This window comes from Lethenteron reissneri, chromosome 48 (assembly GCF_015708825.2).
Source record: "Lethenteron reissneri isolate LAM-NWPU_2019-01 chromosome 48, ASM1570882v1, whole genome shotgun sequence".
Taxonomy (NCBI): domain Eukaryota; kingdom Metazoa; phylum Chordata; class Hyperoartia; order Petromyzontiformes; family Petromyzontidae; genus Lethenteron; species Lethenteron reissneri.
Genome location: NC_083826.1, coordinates 4,874,043 through 4,888,477, shown reverse-complemented (window position 1 = coordinate 4,888,477; position 14,435 = coordinate 4,874,043). Strand labels below are relative to the sequence as shown.

General features: G+C 53.2%; 1 protein-coding gene across 4 annotated transcripts in view; it reads right to left on the bottom strand.

Annotated features, from left to right (window-relative positions):
* Window positions 1-14,435, bottom strand: part of LOC133354636 (formin-binding protein 1-like) — a 74,646-nt gene that overhangs the window by 21,306 nt on the left and 38,905 nt on the right. For all 4 annotated transcript variants that reach the window (XM_061571655.1, XM_061571656.1, XM_061571657.1 and 1 more), the window contains exons 2-6: window positions 9,001-9,116; window positions 5,016-5,072; window positions 3,976-4,123; window positions 2,446-2,508; window positions 1,089-1,193 (exon numbers count right to left, since the gene is read on the bottom strand). In XM_061571655.1, the coding sequence (XP_061427639.1) occupies window positions 1,089-1,193; window positions 2,446-2,508; window positions 3,976-4,123; window positions 5,016-5,072; window positions 9,001-9,116 (489 nt within the window). The remainder of the gene's footprint in view (window positions 1-1,088; window positions 1,194-2,445; window positions 2,509-3,975; window positions 4,124-5,015; window positions 5,073-9,000; window positions 9,117-14,435) is intronic.

The following is a 14,435-nucleotide window of genomic DNA, read 5'->3' as shown; positions in this document are numbered from 1 at the left end:
ATGAAGACGGGGATGTGAGGGGGTGAGAGACGGGAGAGACACGAAGAGGAGGTGGAGGGGCAGAGGAAGAGAGGAAGAGGAGAGGGCGCGTGGGATGAGGAAATTAGAGGGACATTGGGAGGGAGGGGTAAGAGATCGGGACGAGAGGGGAGGGAGGTTTGAGGTGAGAGTTAGAAGGGAAAGAAAGCGGTTGTTGGTGCATGAATAGTAGGAGGTGGAGGAGAGTGGGTGTGGGATTCCAGATAAAGGAGTGGGGTGCACGGAGGAGTAAGAGATGAAGGAGAGAGAGGGGGGTGCGCGTAAGGTTTGGGTGGCTGCTGGTTGAGTGGCACGGGTATCTTGTCTCTGCGATTCACGTTGTGACCACAGTCGTCGTAGTAGTAGTAGCGATAGAAGAGTGATATGGAGGCGACTGATGTTGAATTCTGTCAAGGGCTTCCTTGCTGGTGAGATGTTAACTACCTCGCCTGGTATACAGAAGGACGTGGGTTCAATTCCGACCCTGAAATGTGCTCTATATTTGGAATTTGCATGTTCTCCCCGTGGTCACGTGGATTTTTCTCTGGGTTCTCCGGTTTTTTCCCTCCACATTTAGAATCAACGTCACGCGTTTTAGATTATTTGGCTGGTGTAAATTTCCACACGATAAGCCGCTTCGTCGAGCTCTCATTCGTGGCCAGATTGCTTCTCAAAAAAGAGCTCAGTGAGAAAAAATTAACCCGTAAAAACAAAGTTTTTCACTATAAATCCTTTATATGCGTGGCGGCTAGAGTCCTCTCGTCCTCTGGCTTGAGATGGCTGCCACCTATGGGTCAGATGATTGCCTGCCACTATTAAGCAATTGGTAATTAAATATATATATATTTTTTCCTAAAAAGTGTAAAGTAATGGAAAAATATTTTCACGAAAATAAATTGTCACGCACAACGAGTCTGTGTGCAAAATGTCAGCTCGATTGGATCACGGGAAGTGGGTTAAAAAACGACCGAAAGATTTGCACGGTCGTAAGCGCGCAAGCAAGCAAGCAAGCGAACTTAATATAAAGGATTTAAAAAGAAAAAACCCAGTTCAGTGAAAGCGACGCTCACCTTCTCAACGTCGGCTTTGGTGGCGTTGATGTCGCAGTCCAGCTTCTCAAAGTTCTGCAGCGACCTCTCCGCCTCCTTGCAGTCGCGCTCAAACTTCTTCTTGCTCTGCGAGGGCAGAAGAGGGGGGTTCACGACGGGGTCAAACGTCCCCCGTGTTCGCATCGACAGGATTGTTCGGGGGCAAGTGCTGCTTGCGAGAAGCAGCAACCCTGCGAAGGCCCGGCACGGCACACGAAGGGGGGTGGGGGATGGCCGGCACCCCGCCCGGATAGCTCTTTCTCCCCAGCGGTGATGTTTACACACCGTAGCAAGTACTCGTTTTTAAGGCTACGTCGCCCTGGAGGAGGGCCAGGACCAGTTCTCTGGTGTTGGCTACGAGTGCGAACTAAACTCTGGTCGCCAGGTTTGCAGTGCAGCGCGCTGACCGCTGCTGCACCAACGCTCCTCACATAAATGCAAAAAGACAAAGATCCCCAGTGTAGCCTTAACAGACTGTAGGGGAAAGTGCTTTTAGCGAGCACCTATGAAGGCCGGAACGGTACACAAGGGGGTGGGTGGCCAGCACCACGCCCGACTGCCTTTGTCTCCCCAGTGGTGATGTTTAAAGACTGCACGAGGTACTCATTTGAGGCTGAGTAGACCTAGGAGAGGCCCAGGACCGGTTCAGATAATCTCAGATAATCGTCACTGGTGTTGGCCGTGAGCGGGAATCGAACCCGGGTTGCCTGGTTCATAGCCCATCGCGCTAACCGCTACACACACACACGCACGCCATACTGAACAGAGGGGCAGTCAGAGGAGGGTGGGTGGGGGGTGGTGGTGGTGTGAGTGGATTGGTGGTGGTGTGAGTGGGTGGTGGTGGTGGTGTGAGTGGGTTGGTGGTGGTGTGAGTGGGTTGGTGGTGGTGTGAGTGGGTGGTGGTGGTGTGAGTGGGTGGTGGTGGGGTGAGTGGGTGATGGTGTGAGTAGGTGGTGGTGGTGTGAATGGGGGTGATGGTGTGGGTGGTGGTATGAGTGGGGGTTGCGGTGGTTGGTAGTGTGGGTAGTGGTGGTGGTGTGAGTGGGTGGTGGTGTGGGTAGGGGGTGGTGGCAGTGTGAGTGGGTGGTGATGGTGGTGGTGTGAGTGGGTGGGTGGTGGCGATGGTGTGAGTGGGAGGGTGGTGTGAGTGGGTGGTGGTGGTGATGGTGTAGGTGGTGGTGGTGTGAGTGGGGGTGGTGGTGATGGTGTGGGTGGTGGCGATGGTGTGGGTGGTGGTGTGGGGTGGGGGTGGTGGCGATGGTGTGGGTGGTGGTGGTGGTGTGGGTGGTGGTGATGGTGTGAGTGGGGGTGGTGGTGGTGGTGTGAGTGCGTCGGTTACCGTCTCCATTTGCTTGAGGCAGCTCTCCACGTGGTGCTGAGCCTTTCGTCCATCGTGAACCAGCTGCAGAGAGAGACACGATGGTGAGAGACCGGACGGATCCTGGAGCACTCTCCAGCGGGGTGGCACCGCAGCGTCCCTCGTGCCACGTGGCAACAAGGGGCCTGGGTTCGATTCCCCTGTTCTGCAGAGTGTGATCGAGCGAGAGCGGTAGTGTAGCGGTTAGCGCGCTGCGCTACGAACCCGGCGGCCCGAGTCCGATCCCCGCTCACAGACAACACTTGTGACGATTATCTGAACCGGTCCTGTACCGCCCCTAGGTTGACCAAGCCTCAAATGAGTACCCTGTGTGGTGTGTAAACATCGCCACTAGGGAGACAAAGGCGGCCGAGCGTGGTGCTGGCCACCCACCCCCTCGTGTGCCGTGCCGGCTTTTATTGGTGCTCGCTAACAGCACTTGCCCCTACAGTCTGTTCAGGCTGTACAGGCGATCTTTGTCTTCGTTTGGAGTTTGTATGTTCTCCCCCCCCCCCCCTGTTTAGCATGGATTTCTGCTGGGTTCTCCAGTTTCTTGCCACAGCAAAAACAAAACCCCAATGCAATGTCAACCGGTGCTGGACCGAAACATCCCAATGCTAAGTGTACCTGAAAATTACTCCATTGGGGATCACACACAGCAGCAGCAGCAGCAGCAGCAAACCCTGCTGCGAAAAACTTGGCAGGACCCTCCTGCAAAAGAGTCTTGAGACTCAGTGAGGCTTTTCAGGGTAAGCAAGCGTAGCAGTGATTGTTGTGTGTCATCCCAATCGAGTAATTTTTTGCGGGGAATTTTTTTTTTAATTGGCGGAATTATCTTTTCCAAATGAGACCACAACACAGGCCCGCAGTGGCGAACGACGTCGCACGATCTTTAACGTCCACTATATGTACGTTGAACTTCTTTCGCACCGTATGTCACCAACCGTGCTAATCGGAGGTGTTGGGGAAGGACAACGAGAAACTTGGTAGTAAGAAAAAAAGTTCTTCTCGTTGATACCACCGTCCAATGGTGAGGTCGTCAAACTAAACAGCGGACGGCGACATCGATGATGAAAGAACACGACCGGTATACAGGAGGTCGTGGGTTCGATCCCAAACCTGACGCCTGCTGTATATTTGGAGTCTGCGGTGTCTCTCTCCCCGTGGTCACGTGGATTTTTCTGCGGGTCCTCCAATTTTTGCCTCCGCATTTAGAATCAACGTCACGCATTTAAGAGTATTTGGCTGCTATAAATGTCCACATTGATAAGCCACTTCGTTGAGCTGTCATTTGTGACCAGGTAGCTTCTGAAAAATAGCTACATAGCTCAGTGGGCCTTACCTACTAAATAAAAATCATGTTCAGATTATAAAAAAATGTTTTAATCAGCATTAATCAGGGCGGCCGCCGAATTCAAACCGCCGTGAAGCTCCGCAAGCAGCTAGCGACCGATCGAGACGGGCGGACAGTCAAGACGGACGGACGCGCACGCGGCCCCCACGGCGACGTACGGCTTTGCGCTGGGTCTTGAGCTCCTGCGTGTAGCGCAAGAGCTCCACCACCACGGCGCCCGACAGGCACTCCCCCACCACCTCGCGCTGACCCGCGTAGTCCGTCAGCTCGCTGAGCACCGCCAGGAACGCCCGGCACGATGAGAACCTGCGTGGGCGGGCGGTGGGGGGGAGGTGCGGGAGAGGGGATGGCAGGGAGAAGGAGTGGGGGCGGGGGGAGCAGACGGAAAGACAAGCGCAGGAGGAAGGAAGGAGGAGGAGATATGGCAGAGTTACAGGGCAGGCGCGAACAGGAAGCGGGTCTAACGTTGAAGGGATGCGCTTATACAGGGTGATCCATGTAGGCAAAGGCGCAGCCCTGCAATTGCTCGCTCTCGCCTCCGCTGGCGGAAGGGCCTCCGCTAGAGGGAGCTTTAGAGAGAGCCCCTGGAGGGATATCTACATAGCACTTCTGGATGGTAATGTTTTTGCCTACTCTTCCACGCTATGCCGGACGTCGTGGAAGAGGAGTACCCACACATTACCCGACCACCGGATCAGCCATCTGTGGAGTACACAATTACAGAGGCGGCGGGGGTGGGGGGGAGGTATTTTAGAAACTTTTGCTCCGGGAGATGGAATCGAGCCGGCATCCTCTGGATTGCAAATCCAGCGTGGCGGGCTGCATCTCTGATCTACTTCACGCCATACCATGACCCTCTTGCCCTGTGTCCTGTTCCATCACCGCCCTCACTTGCCCACTCGCACGCCAACTCACTCACTCACTCATCCACTCGCCTGCTCACTTTCTCGCTTGCACACTGACACGCACACTCACTCGCTCACCCATTCCCTCGCTCGCTCGCCCGCCCGCCAGCTCACTCGCTCACTCACTCACCTGCTCGCCCACTCACCCACTTGCCCATGAACTCGCTTGCCCACTCATTCGCTCGCCCGTTCACTCATCCACTCACTCGCTTGCTACCTTGCTCACACACTCACTCGCTCGCCCACTCACTCGCTCGCTCACTCACTCACTCACTCACGCCCTCCTCCTTCACCTGTACTCATCCTCGTCCTTCGAGTTGCGTTTCGGCTGATATTTCTTCACCAGGCTCCTGAAAGGAAACAAAGCGGACACATCCCGTCAGTGGGTCGCAGGAGGAAGACCGGACGGCACGAACGCAAAAACCGCCTCTCGTCTCGTAGGCACCCCACCTGGCAGAGGTGTAACAGTCCCATCGATTCCTCAATCAACATCGAAACCTTGAGCGTCGCGCTACGTGCACCGAATCACGCGAGCCACAACAATCCACTCGTGACGGCGGTCACGGGCACCTCGTTAATGAGCCAGATCGGGCGGCTGACGATGCATTAAACTATTTAAAACTGAACTTATCAGGTAAGGCACTACTGAGCTATGTAGCTCTTTTTCAGAAGTGACCTAGCCACAAATGATAGCTCAATGAAGTGGCTTGTCGTGTGGAAATGTATTGCAGCCAAATGCTATAAACGAACGTTTAGAAATGTGAAGGGAAAAAACGGAGGACCCGGAGAGAAATCCACATGACCATGGGGAGAGAGATGCGCAAACCTCCTGTATACTGGGCGAGGTAATTAACATCTCCTAGCCACCGTTGCGCCCCAACGTTAATGCCTGACGATGCTGGGTGTAAAAACGTAAAGGATAAGATTGTCAAAATGTTTTTTCTTTCGCTGGGGCTTTTCAATGTTTCTCCTCCACAGGTTTAGATAAAAAAACAATTCAATTGGCACATTCGCCCACGTGACAACTTGATTTGACTGGCTCTGGCAGGTGGAGTGGAGGGTTATACTGTAGTACGTATGCCGAACTTCTTTCACATCGTACGTAGCCAACCGCAGGTGCGGGGGAAAGACAACAACATGCAATTAATCATGTACCTTACACATTATCTTCGCAAAATAAATTAGTTTGATTTACGTGACTCCAAAAGCCACTAGGGGCGTTCCAGCGTCGCTGGGTGGCACGAAGGTCAGAGAGCCTTGAGCCGGCACCACTGAGGGCCGAGGTTCGAATCCAGGTTTTCAGCAACTGCCTGCGACTTAAACCGGAGTTCTTAAGCGTCGTGGGTTTATGGTTTCGGCCAATTGATGGTCTCCACAAATGCACACACAGAAAAAAAACCCATCATAAAAAATCGAGTTCTGCAATTAATATGATCAACATTTCACCTCTCGAGAATTAAAAAGGTCAGTCGCAGAAAGGATCTCAGAGGTAGCTCTGTGATGTCTGCTTCCACGGGCCATTCTCTGACAACACGGGAGGGGCTCGCACCGCCCCTGCGAGATTTGCGAACGGATTCTTCGTCAAAGGTAGCGCGGTCGCGATAAAGTTGCGGGGGAAAAATGCTTTAAAAAAAAGTTACGTTTTTTTTCTTCCACTAAATCAAATTTAGCTCTGGAGGCAAACCACCCCCCCCCCCCCTAGAAAAGGAGACCCCCCCAGTAGAGTCTGGCTCGTATAACACGCAGACAGTCTCATCTGTCAGAGGCAAAAATAAAATATATAAATACCCTTAACGATTAATAATATTTAGGAAGCACAGGAGGAAGGGTTGGTGGCTCAGGCATCTACATACTTTGAGCCAACACCGCCGAGTCAACTGAGTTCAAGTCCAGGTATCAGCCACTGCCTGCGAATAAACCGGGTTTTCTCTGCGACAATATCCCGGGGGGCTGTTGCCCGCATACACGGGGTGGTGCGCTGTCAGCTGCCAACGTTTCATCGCACGCTCAGGGACGATGTCGACGGCGCGACCGAAGACCGATTCGCGGAAACCGCAACACGAACGTCGTAGGACGCGACGGGTGGCGAATTCGTTTTTCCCCGTGAAGGCACCACCAGCGCGCGGTGACCTTCCCCCCGCGTCGGCTGCCGCTGAGAATATTTCACATTGCTCATTAGTGCGCAGTCGCAGTGACCTTTAGCGATATTATTGTTGCTGTTACAGCTGCGTTTGAGCGAGCGGCGCTTTCGATCGCTCGTGACGCGCGCACGCGCGGCGTGATCGCGGCGCCGATCAACGTGACCGTTAATGGTAAATCGGCGTCCCTTTAAAAATGAAACGGCTAATATTATTTTTACTTAAACTAAACCATTAAACTATAAACTAAACAAATGTTTATTTTATTTTACCAGGTAAGGCCCACTGAGCTATATTTAGCTCTTTTTAAGAAGCAATATGGCCACAAATTACAGCTCAACGAAGGGGCTTATCACGTGGAAATATGTAGCAGCCAAATACTCTAAACGCGTGACGTTGATTCTAAATGTGACGGGAAAACCGGAGGATCCGGAGAAAACATTCACGCGACCATGGGGAGAGAGACACGCAAACTCCAAATATACAGCAGGCATCAGGATCAGGATCGAACCCACGACCTCCTGTAAACCAGACGAGGCAGTTAACATCTCCTAGCCACCGTGATAATGATGATGAGAGAGACACGCAAACTACAAATATACAGCAGGCATCAAGGTCGGGTCGAACGAACAACCTCCTGTATACCAGGCAGAGGTGGGACAAAGTCATTGTTATGCAAGTCCAAGTCGAGTCTGAAGTCATCAAATTCATGACTCGAGTCTGACTCGAGTCCAAGTCACATGACTCGAGTCCACACCTCAGAGGTGGGACAAAGTCATTGTTATGCAAGTCCAAGTCGAGTCTGAAGTCATCAAATTCATGACTCGAGTCTGACTCGAGTCCAAGTCACATGACTCGAGTCCACACCTCTGATACCAGGCGAGGCAGTTAACATCTCCTAGCCACCGTGATGGTGATAAGCGAGAGACACGCAAACTCCAAATACACAGCAGGCGTCAGGATCGGGATCGAACCCACGACCTCCTGTATACCAGGCGAGGCAGTTAACATCTCCTAGCCACCGTGGCACAGATGACGCACGTTACGATAACCGCGTCGGCCGACTGCGAGAACTGAACAGCAAGACACTGAAAAGCAGCTGCTGTGCCGTAAACACTACGGAGTGACTGTAAACACACGGGGGGGGGGGGGGGGGGGGGTACATTGTATGGAGTCAAACAATGAATGAGGAACTTGAATTTCGCAGTCAAGGAAAGCCACCTGGGAGCTGCCTCTGGTGTCCCCACCAGTGACCTCATTTCCAACTCAGTCGGGGGGGGGGGGGGGAGCAACTTTCCCCAATCCGCCCTGCCACTGACTCGTCGCACGACAGCGGTGGGGCGGGCGGGTGGGGGGGGGGTGCGCGACGTAGCGGCAGCAAGAAACATACGCAGCAGTTGGGCTAAAACGTGGACCGGAACACAGGATGTCAGCGGGTGCCAGCTCAGCCGCTGTGACCTCCGAGCCGGCCAGCCAGCCAGCCAGCCGCCGTTGTGAATGAGCGCTTTTTTGTGCGAAGAGAGACACAGAGGGCCGGATTCTCATCTTCACCAACGTTCATTTTTTGTCCAATTTTTTTATCGGGGGCGGCGGCGGATGGTGGAGGGGGGGGGGGGCGATGTGCAGATGTTTCCATTACCAACAGCGGGGGGTGGCGGGGCAGGGGGAGGGAGGCAAGTCGCCAAGGCAATGTGTTTTGGCCATTTTCGTCGAGATGTGGGAGTGGTGCGGAGAGTTCGTTCGACTTGGAGCGTCGATAAACCCAGCGCCCGGCACTTCTGTGGGGACCGTGCAGGGAAACAACAGGGCGCCATCGATGCCACCCTTTATAACATTAATAAATATAATGAATCATAATAAATGCTATTTAGGACGCGCACGTATTTAACGAATCGGACGCATTGTTCGATCAAGAACTCGGAGGCAGGAGCCAAAGCTCATGTCATCCAGAACAGGCAAGCTCCTGGACAGCTGAGAAGCCTGGACAGGTGAGATCCTGAACAGGCAAGAAGCCTTGAGCTGCTGCCTGAAGGTGGATGATGGTGATGGCGCCTGGGTGCTGCTGGCGTGGGAGAGAGAGCGCTCCACCGCGCTGTGCGTGGTGCTCGGTGAGAGCTGGCGGGGGGGGCGGGGACCGTACCGCAGTTGCTTGGCGTATCCGATCTCGATCTCGGCACGCTCCTTCACGAACTTGGAGAAGCGTTCGAGGAACTCCACGCCCCACAGCGTGTGCCGCTCCACGCCCTCAAACTGGTCCTGCACACGTGTCACGCACGCGCCGAGGCAAGGGGGAAGAAAAATCATGCACGCGCACGGGACTCCACAACGCTCTCCGACGCCCGCTTGCCGCTCGCCCGCGTAAGCGTTTGCTCGGCGATCGCCCAAGCGGTGGCGCTCACGTCGGCAGGAAGGCGGTGCGAGGGGATGGTGACACCCTCGGCTTTGCGCAGCCCACGGCACCTGCAGGGTTATGTCCCGTGACCTACGCGATAGCCTCGAAGGGCACGCAGCCTGGCACAAGCGCCGCGGTGACGTCACCGCCACTTAGTCAGCGAATGGCGGTCGTTGTCGTTGGCCTTATCAAAAAGGAAACAATAAATACATGGCAGGTGACGTTTAGGGCAATGGCCCTTCTTCATAGCAACATAAATTGCGCTTGTGCACCACTGCCAATGCAGCATCGCCGAATACTCTGCTTAGTTGCAAACGTTAGGGGTGACTCGCGTGACCGGGACACGCAAACTTCATCGACGAGGAGTGGGAGGGGTTGAGCACCTTGTCCCTTTGATTTTTGTCCTCCCGAAGGTTGATAAATATTACATCCACCGCCATTGAATAATAGATTCCCCCGATTAATATGGAGTCGTAATGCACTCAAAGCGATGGGCTCTGCATCCACTGCGATGTCCAATAAGTGGAGGGGGACAAAGGATAAATAAGTCTGAGCGGTGTTTATTTACAACCGCACCACGAGTAAATCACCCTGGTTAATACCGCGAGTGTATTAACCACGCATAAACCACTCCGGTTAATACTGCGGTGTATTAACCACGAAGACACGGAGTCGTCCACTTCACAGCAGCCGTTAAAGATTCCTAAAGATCCCGTGAGGTTTTAAAAAACGACGAAGGAGACCACTACGTGCCGGTGCGGTGTCGCGGTCCCAAACGCGTGGCCTAATTTGAAAAATGGCCTTCATATTATTTACCTGGGACACACAGAGTGACATTATCGTCGTCCCCCCCCCCCCCTCTCTACTGTGGAACTATCAGAGAGCCTCCACTCGTCTGTGACACACACACACAGCGGCTTTCTTCGCGCTGTAAGGCTCGCCGCGATTACCAAACGTACTTGCGGCACGGTCACAATAAAGCGAAATCGAAAGAGCAACGCGGCTTCCGTGAGCGGCGTCCGAGTTACGACGAGCGAGCGACTCGAGGTCGTGCGTACAAAGCACCGGCTGAACCCAGGGGGTCGGCAACCTTGCGGATTCCGGAGGCCCGCACGCGGTGGCTCTTGAAGGACCGCTTCGGGACGTTATTTATCAAGAGCCGTCGCTCCCGTATTCACCACGTGCATCGCGGCCCTTCAAACACCGAGGTCGAAAAAAATGGCTCTCCTTGTTGTTTTGGTTTGCCGACCCCCCGGGGCTAGACACACCACGGTCGCGGCGGTCTCGATTTTTTGCGCGGGCAGATGCGCTCGCTCGTGGCACTCCCGGCAGAGGGGCCTCCACTGGAGGGGAGCTGTAACGGGCGTGTTTCTTTGGCCTACTCCTCCCCGCTTGCCAGCCGTCTTGGAAGAGGTGGGAATACCCCAGCGTTTGGCCCACCACACGCGACTTGCCGATGGACTGACCGTGGTTGAACCGTCTTAAAACTGCTCGGTAGGCATACATGGTCGATGGAAGGTGGGGGGAGAGGGTAGGCAGGAGAGGGGGGTGTAAGAAAATGTTACCATTGTTCTAAATGCCGGGCCAGGAGATGGAATCGAACTGATACCCTCTGAATTTTCAAGTTCATTGAGCTCGCTATTAAATTAAACAGTTTATTTAAAACAATTTTACCAGGTAAGGCCCAACTGAGCTATGTAGGCTCTTTGTCAGAAGCGACCTGGCCACAAAATGAGAGTCTAATGGAGTGGCTTATCACGTGGAAATCCATGGCAGACAAATACTCTAAACACAGGCTTGTTTTTGTTCCATTACAGCACTGCGGCAGCATCCCTGGGCATAAGGTACAGACCACTATTATTACAGTCCTAGCGAGAACCGGCATACCGGGCCAGAGGTCACAGTTCACGTGGGGAGAGTTCCTTAGTAACATCGCCGTGTAACGATCCTCGGGTTTTCTGTGTCAAAGCTCGACACTGCGGAGTGGCGGAGGGTTTGGGGGGTGGGGGGGGAAGCGGCGGTGGTGGTGGTGGTGGTAGTGGCAGCCTCAGTACAAGCCGCGAAAATTAAACGCATCTGGACGGCCGCTTCCTGGATGTGCGGCGGGGAGGTCAGAAGCGCGGCAGCCAGAAGCAACGGGGAAGCACACGCGCACAGGAAGCAAGGCCGAACCCAGCCATTGTGTGTCCCTCGATGTGTGCAGCAGCGTAGAAGTCTTGCTGCGGACTGAGCGGACGAGATGTACATTCAAGTGTCTTGTCTAGATGAGCATTGGGAGCCCGTGTCAGAGAAAATGTGATCCCCCCCGGAACTACGTGCACCAAGGAATAAATACTTGCTTCACCCCCAAGGAATCAATATTCTGGAATATCAGTACGTAGGCTTTTGCGGTTTGTATTGTTTTTGTCACTGCTATTCACCCACGGTGGCAAGATGTTAACTAGCTCGCCGAGTACACAGACAGTTGTGGGTTCGATCCCGAGCCTGACGCCCGTATGTCTGGAGTTTGCGTGTTCTCCCCGTGATCGTGGATTTTCTCTGGGTCCTCCGGTTTTTCCCTCCACATCTCGAAACATGCATTTACAGTAATTGGCTGCTATAAATTTCCACACGATAAGCCACTTCGTTGAGCTATCATTTGTGGCCAGGTTGCTTCTGAAAAAGAGCTACATAGCTCAGTGGGCCTTCCCTAAAAAAATAAAAAACAGTTTGTCTTTGTACCCAGGGAAAGCCTCGCCGAGTCTCATGACTCTTTTTCAGAAAAGTATTGCCAAGTTTTATGCAGTAGGGTGGGGGGATGGTGAGGAGAGATGCTTGCTACGTGTGATCCCGGCTGAGCAATTTACGGAGTCAAATTTATTTTTTGGCAAAGTTGGACCACGATGGCCTGACACCTACCGAATGACGCCACAGGGATCTTTTAACACCCACTGTGAAGCAGACGTCGCGCGCAGTACTTTGCTATTCATCTCCTAACACACCCGCGATGGTATAACCAGTGCGGCCTGGCGGATTCGAACCACTAACCTCTGCAAAATGCAAAGCGGTGAATGCTCCACCTCGGGGCAGCGCCACTGCCCCAAAGGACCAACATGCTTCGTATTTAAACGCATCATTTGGTGATGCTGCTGCTACTACTACCAAATAGCGCAGTTGGCTACGTATGGTGAGAAAAAAGTTCTACATACATCCATACAATGGTGCACAAGCACAATTAGCCAATAACACCGTGGCCTTAACAGGAAAAAATTTACCCGTAAAAACAAAGTTTTTCACTATAAATCCTTTATATGCGTGGCATCGGTTTTATTTTATTATTCATTTCTGTTTTTCTTGAGTAAGAGTTTCATTTTTATCACATTGGTATTTTAAATTAAATATGAAATTTTTTTTTTCCTAAAAAGTGGAACATTTTTGAAAGATTTTTTCACGAAAATAAATTGTCACGCACAACGAGTCTGTGTGCAAAATGTCAGCTCGACTGGATCACGGGAAGTGGGTTAAAAAACGACCGAAATATTTGCACGGTCGTACGCGCGCAAGCAAGCAAGTGAACTTAATATAAAGGATTTAAAAACGACCGAAAGATTTGCACGGTCGTAAGCGCGCAAGCAAGTGCCGCAAGTGAACTTAATATAAAGGATTTAAAAAGAAAGTCCTACACCTTGTGCAAGGGGACAACACTATCCCCGTACAGGTGCAAACAGATGGGGATTAGTTCACTTTGCTGTACCGCCCTCTCCTAGCAGAGCCAGGAGTAAGACTCTTTTTCGATGCCCACGGGAGAAGAGTTTCACAGCCCATCTGTCCGATGATCCATCAACCCTCGCTGCTGCTGCTGCTGCTGCTGCCTCCACTATGCTGGACTACAGGCAGCCAAGTGCAGTAGCTTAGCCGCCACCACCAGCACCAGCACCACCGCCCGGCCGACGTTGATTTTGGTATCAACATCACACGGGGGTCGGCCTGCGATGCCCGGCACTGCCGATCGCACTAAGCAAAAGAGCTTGGCGGCTCATCGGATTCCTCCGGCCTTAATAAAGATCCCGACGCTTGACTCACGCGACAGGGATGGGTGACATTGCCCAGTCGCCACGACCTCCCCCGTCGGCGCTACGGGGCTGACCGCGGAACAGATTTCGTCAAATGTTCAATGAAGCGTCTGTCCTCCCTCCCCACTCAGTGGAGCAGGAAGACGGCAAAAGGGCGCCCCCCCCCCCCCACCGCGGGCAGATGGGTTGGTGGGGGTAGATTGCCCTGAGGGCACTCGTGTTTATTTACAATACGCATACAAAGACAAAGACCGCCCGTATAGCCTTTAGCAGACTGTTTTAACGGGCAAGTGCTGTTAGCGAAGTAGCACCTTTAAAGGTCGGCACGGCACAACGCCCGGCCGCCTTTGTGGCGATGTTCGCACACCGCGCCAAGTACTCATTTGAGGCCGAGTCGACCTAGGGGAGACCCAGGACCGGTTCAGATACTCCTCGCCGATGTTCGCCGTGGTGAGCGAGGAATCGAACTCGGATCGCCGGGGCTCGGAGCGCAGGGCGCTAACCGCTGCACCACCGCTCCACACACACCCCCCCCGAAAAAGGTTAACAATCTCCTGTAGAGACTCGGATGCCACAGGCGCAAGTGCCGTTCGCGAGCACCTATTAAAAACACACTGACACATTTGTATAGCATCATAGGGGCCCTTTAGACATGTGCTCAACAACTGATTAAAAAAAATAAAGCCTACATAAACACACGCGCACAATGGAGCTCACTGTAGCATGCCAGACTGTTTGGACAACCGTTGTTAGCGAGCACCTATTAAGGCCCGGGATGATACTCAAGGTGGCGGTGTGCCCAAACCATTCCCGGCCACCTTTGTCTCCCCTTTGCTTGCTTGCTTGTTCATGTTTACAAACTACACCGGGTACACAAATAAGTGTGTAAGCCTACACGTGCGTGTACGTGCGTGCGTGTGCCTGCAGCGCTGTCAGTGTGCCTACACGTGTGTGCGTGTTTATGCGTGTGCGTGTGTGTGCGTGTTTGTGCGTGTGTGTGTGCGTGTTTATGCGTGTGTGTGTGTGCCTGCAGCGCTGTGAGTGTGCCTACACGTGTGTGAGCGTGTGTGTGCGTGTGTATGCGTGTGTGTGCGTGTTTATGCGTGTGTATGCGTGTGTGTGCGTGTTTGT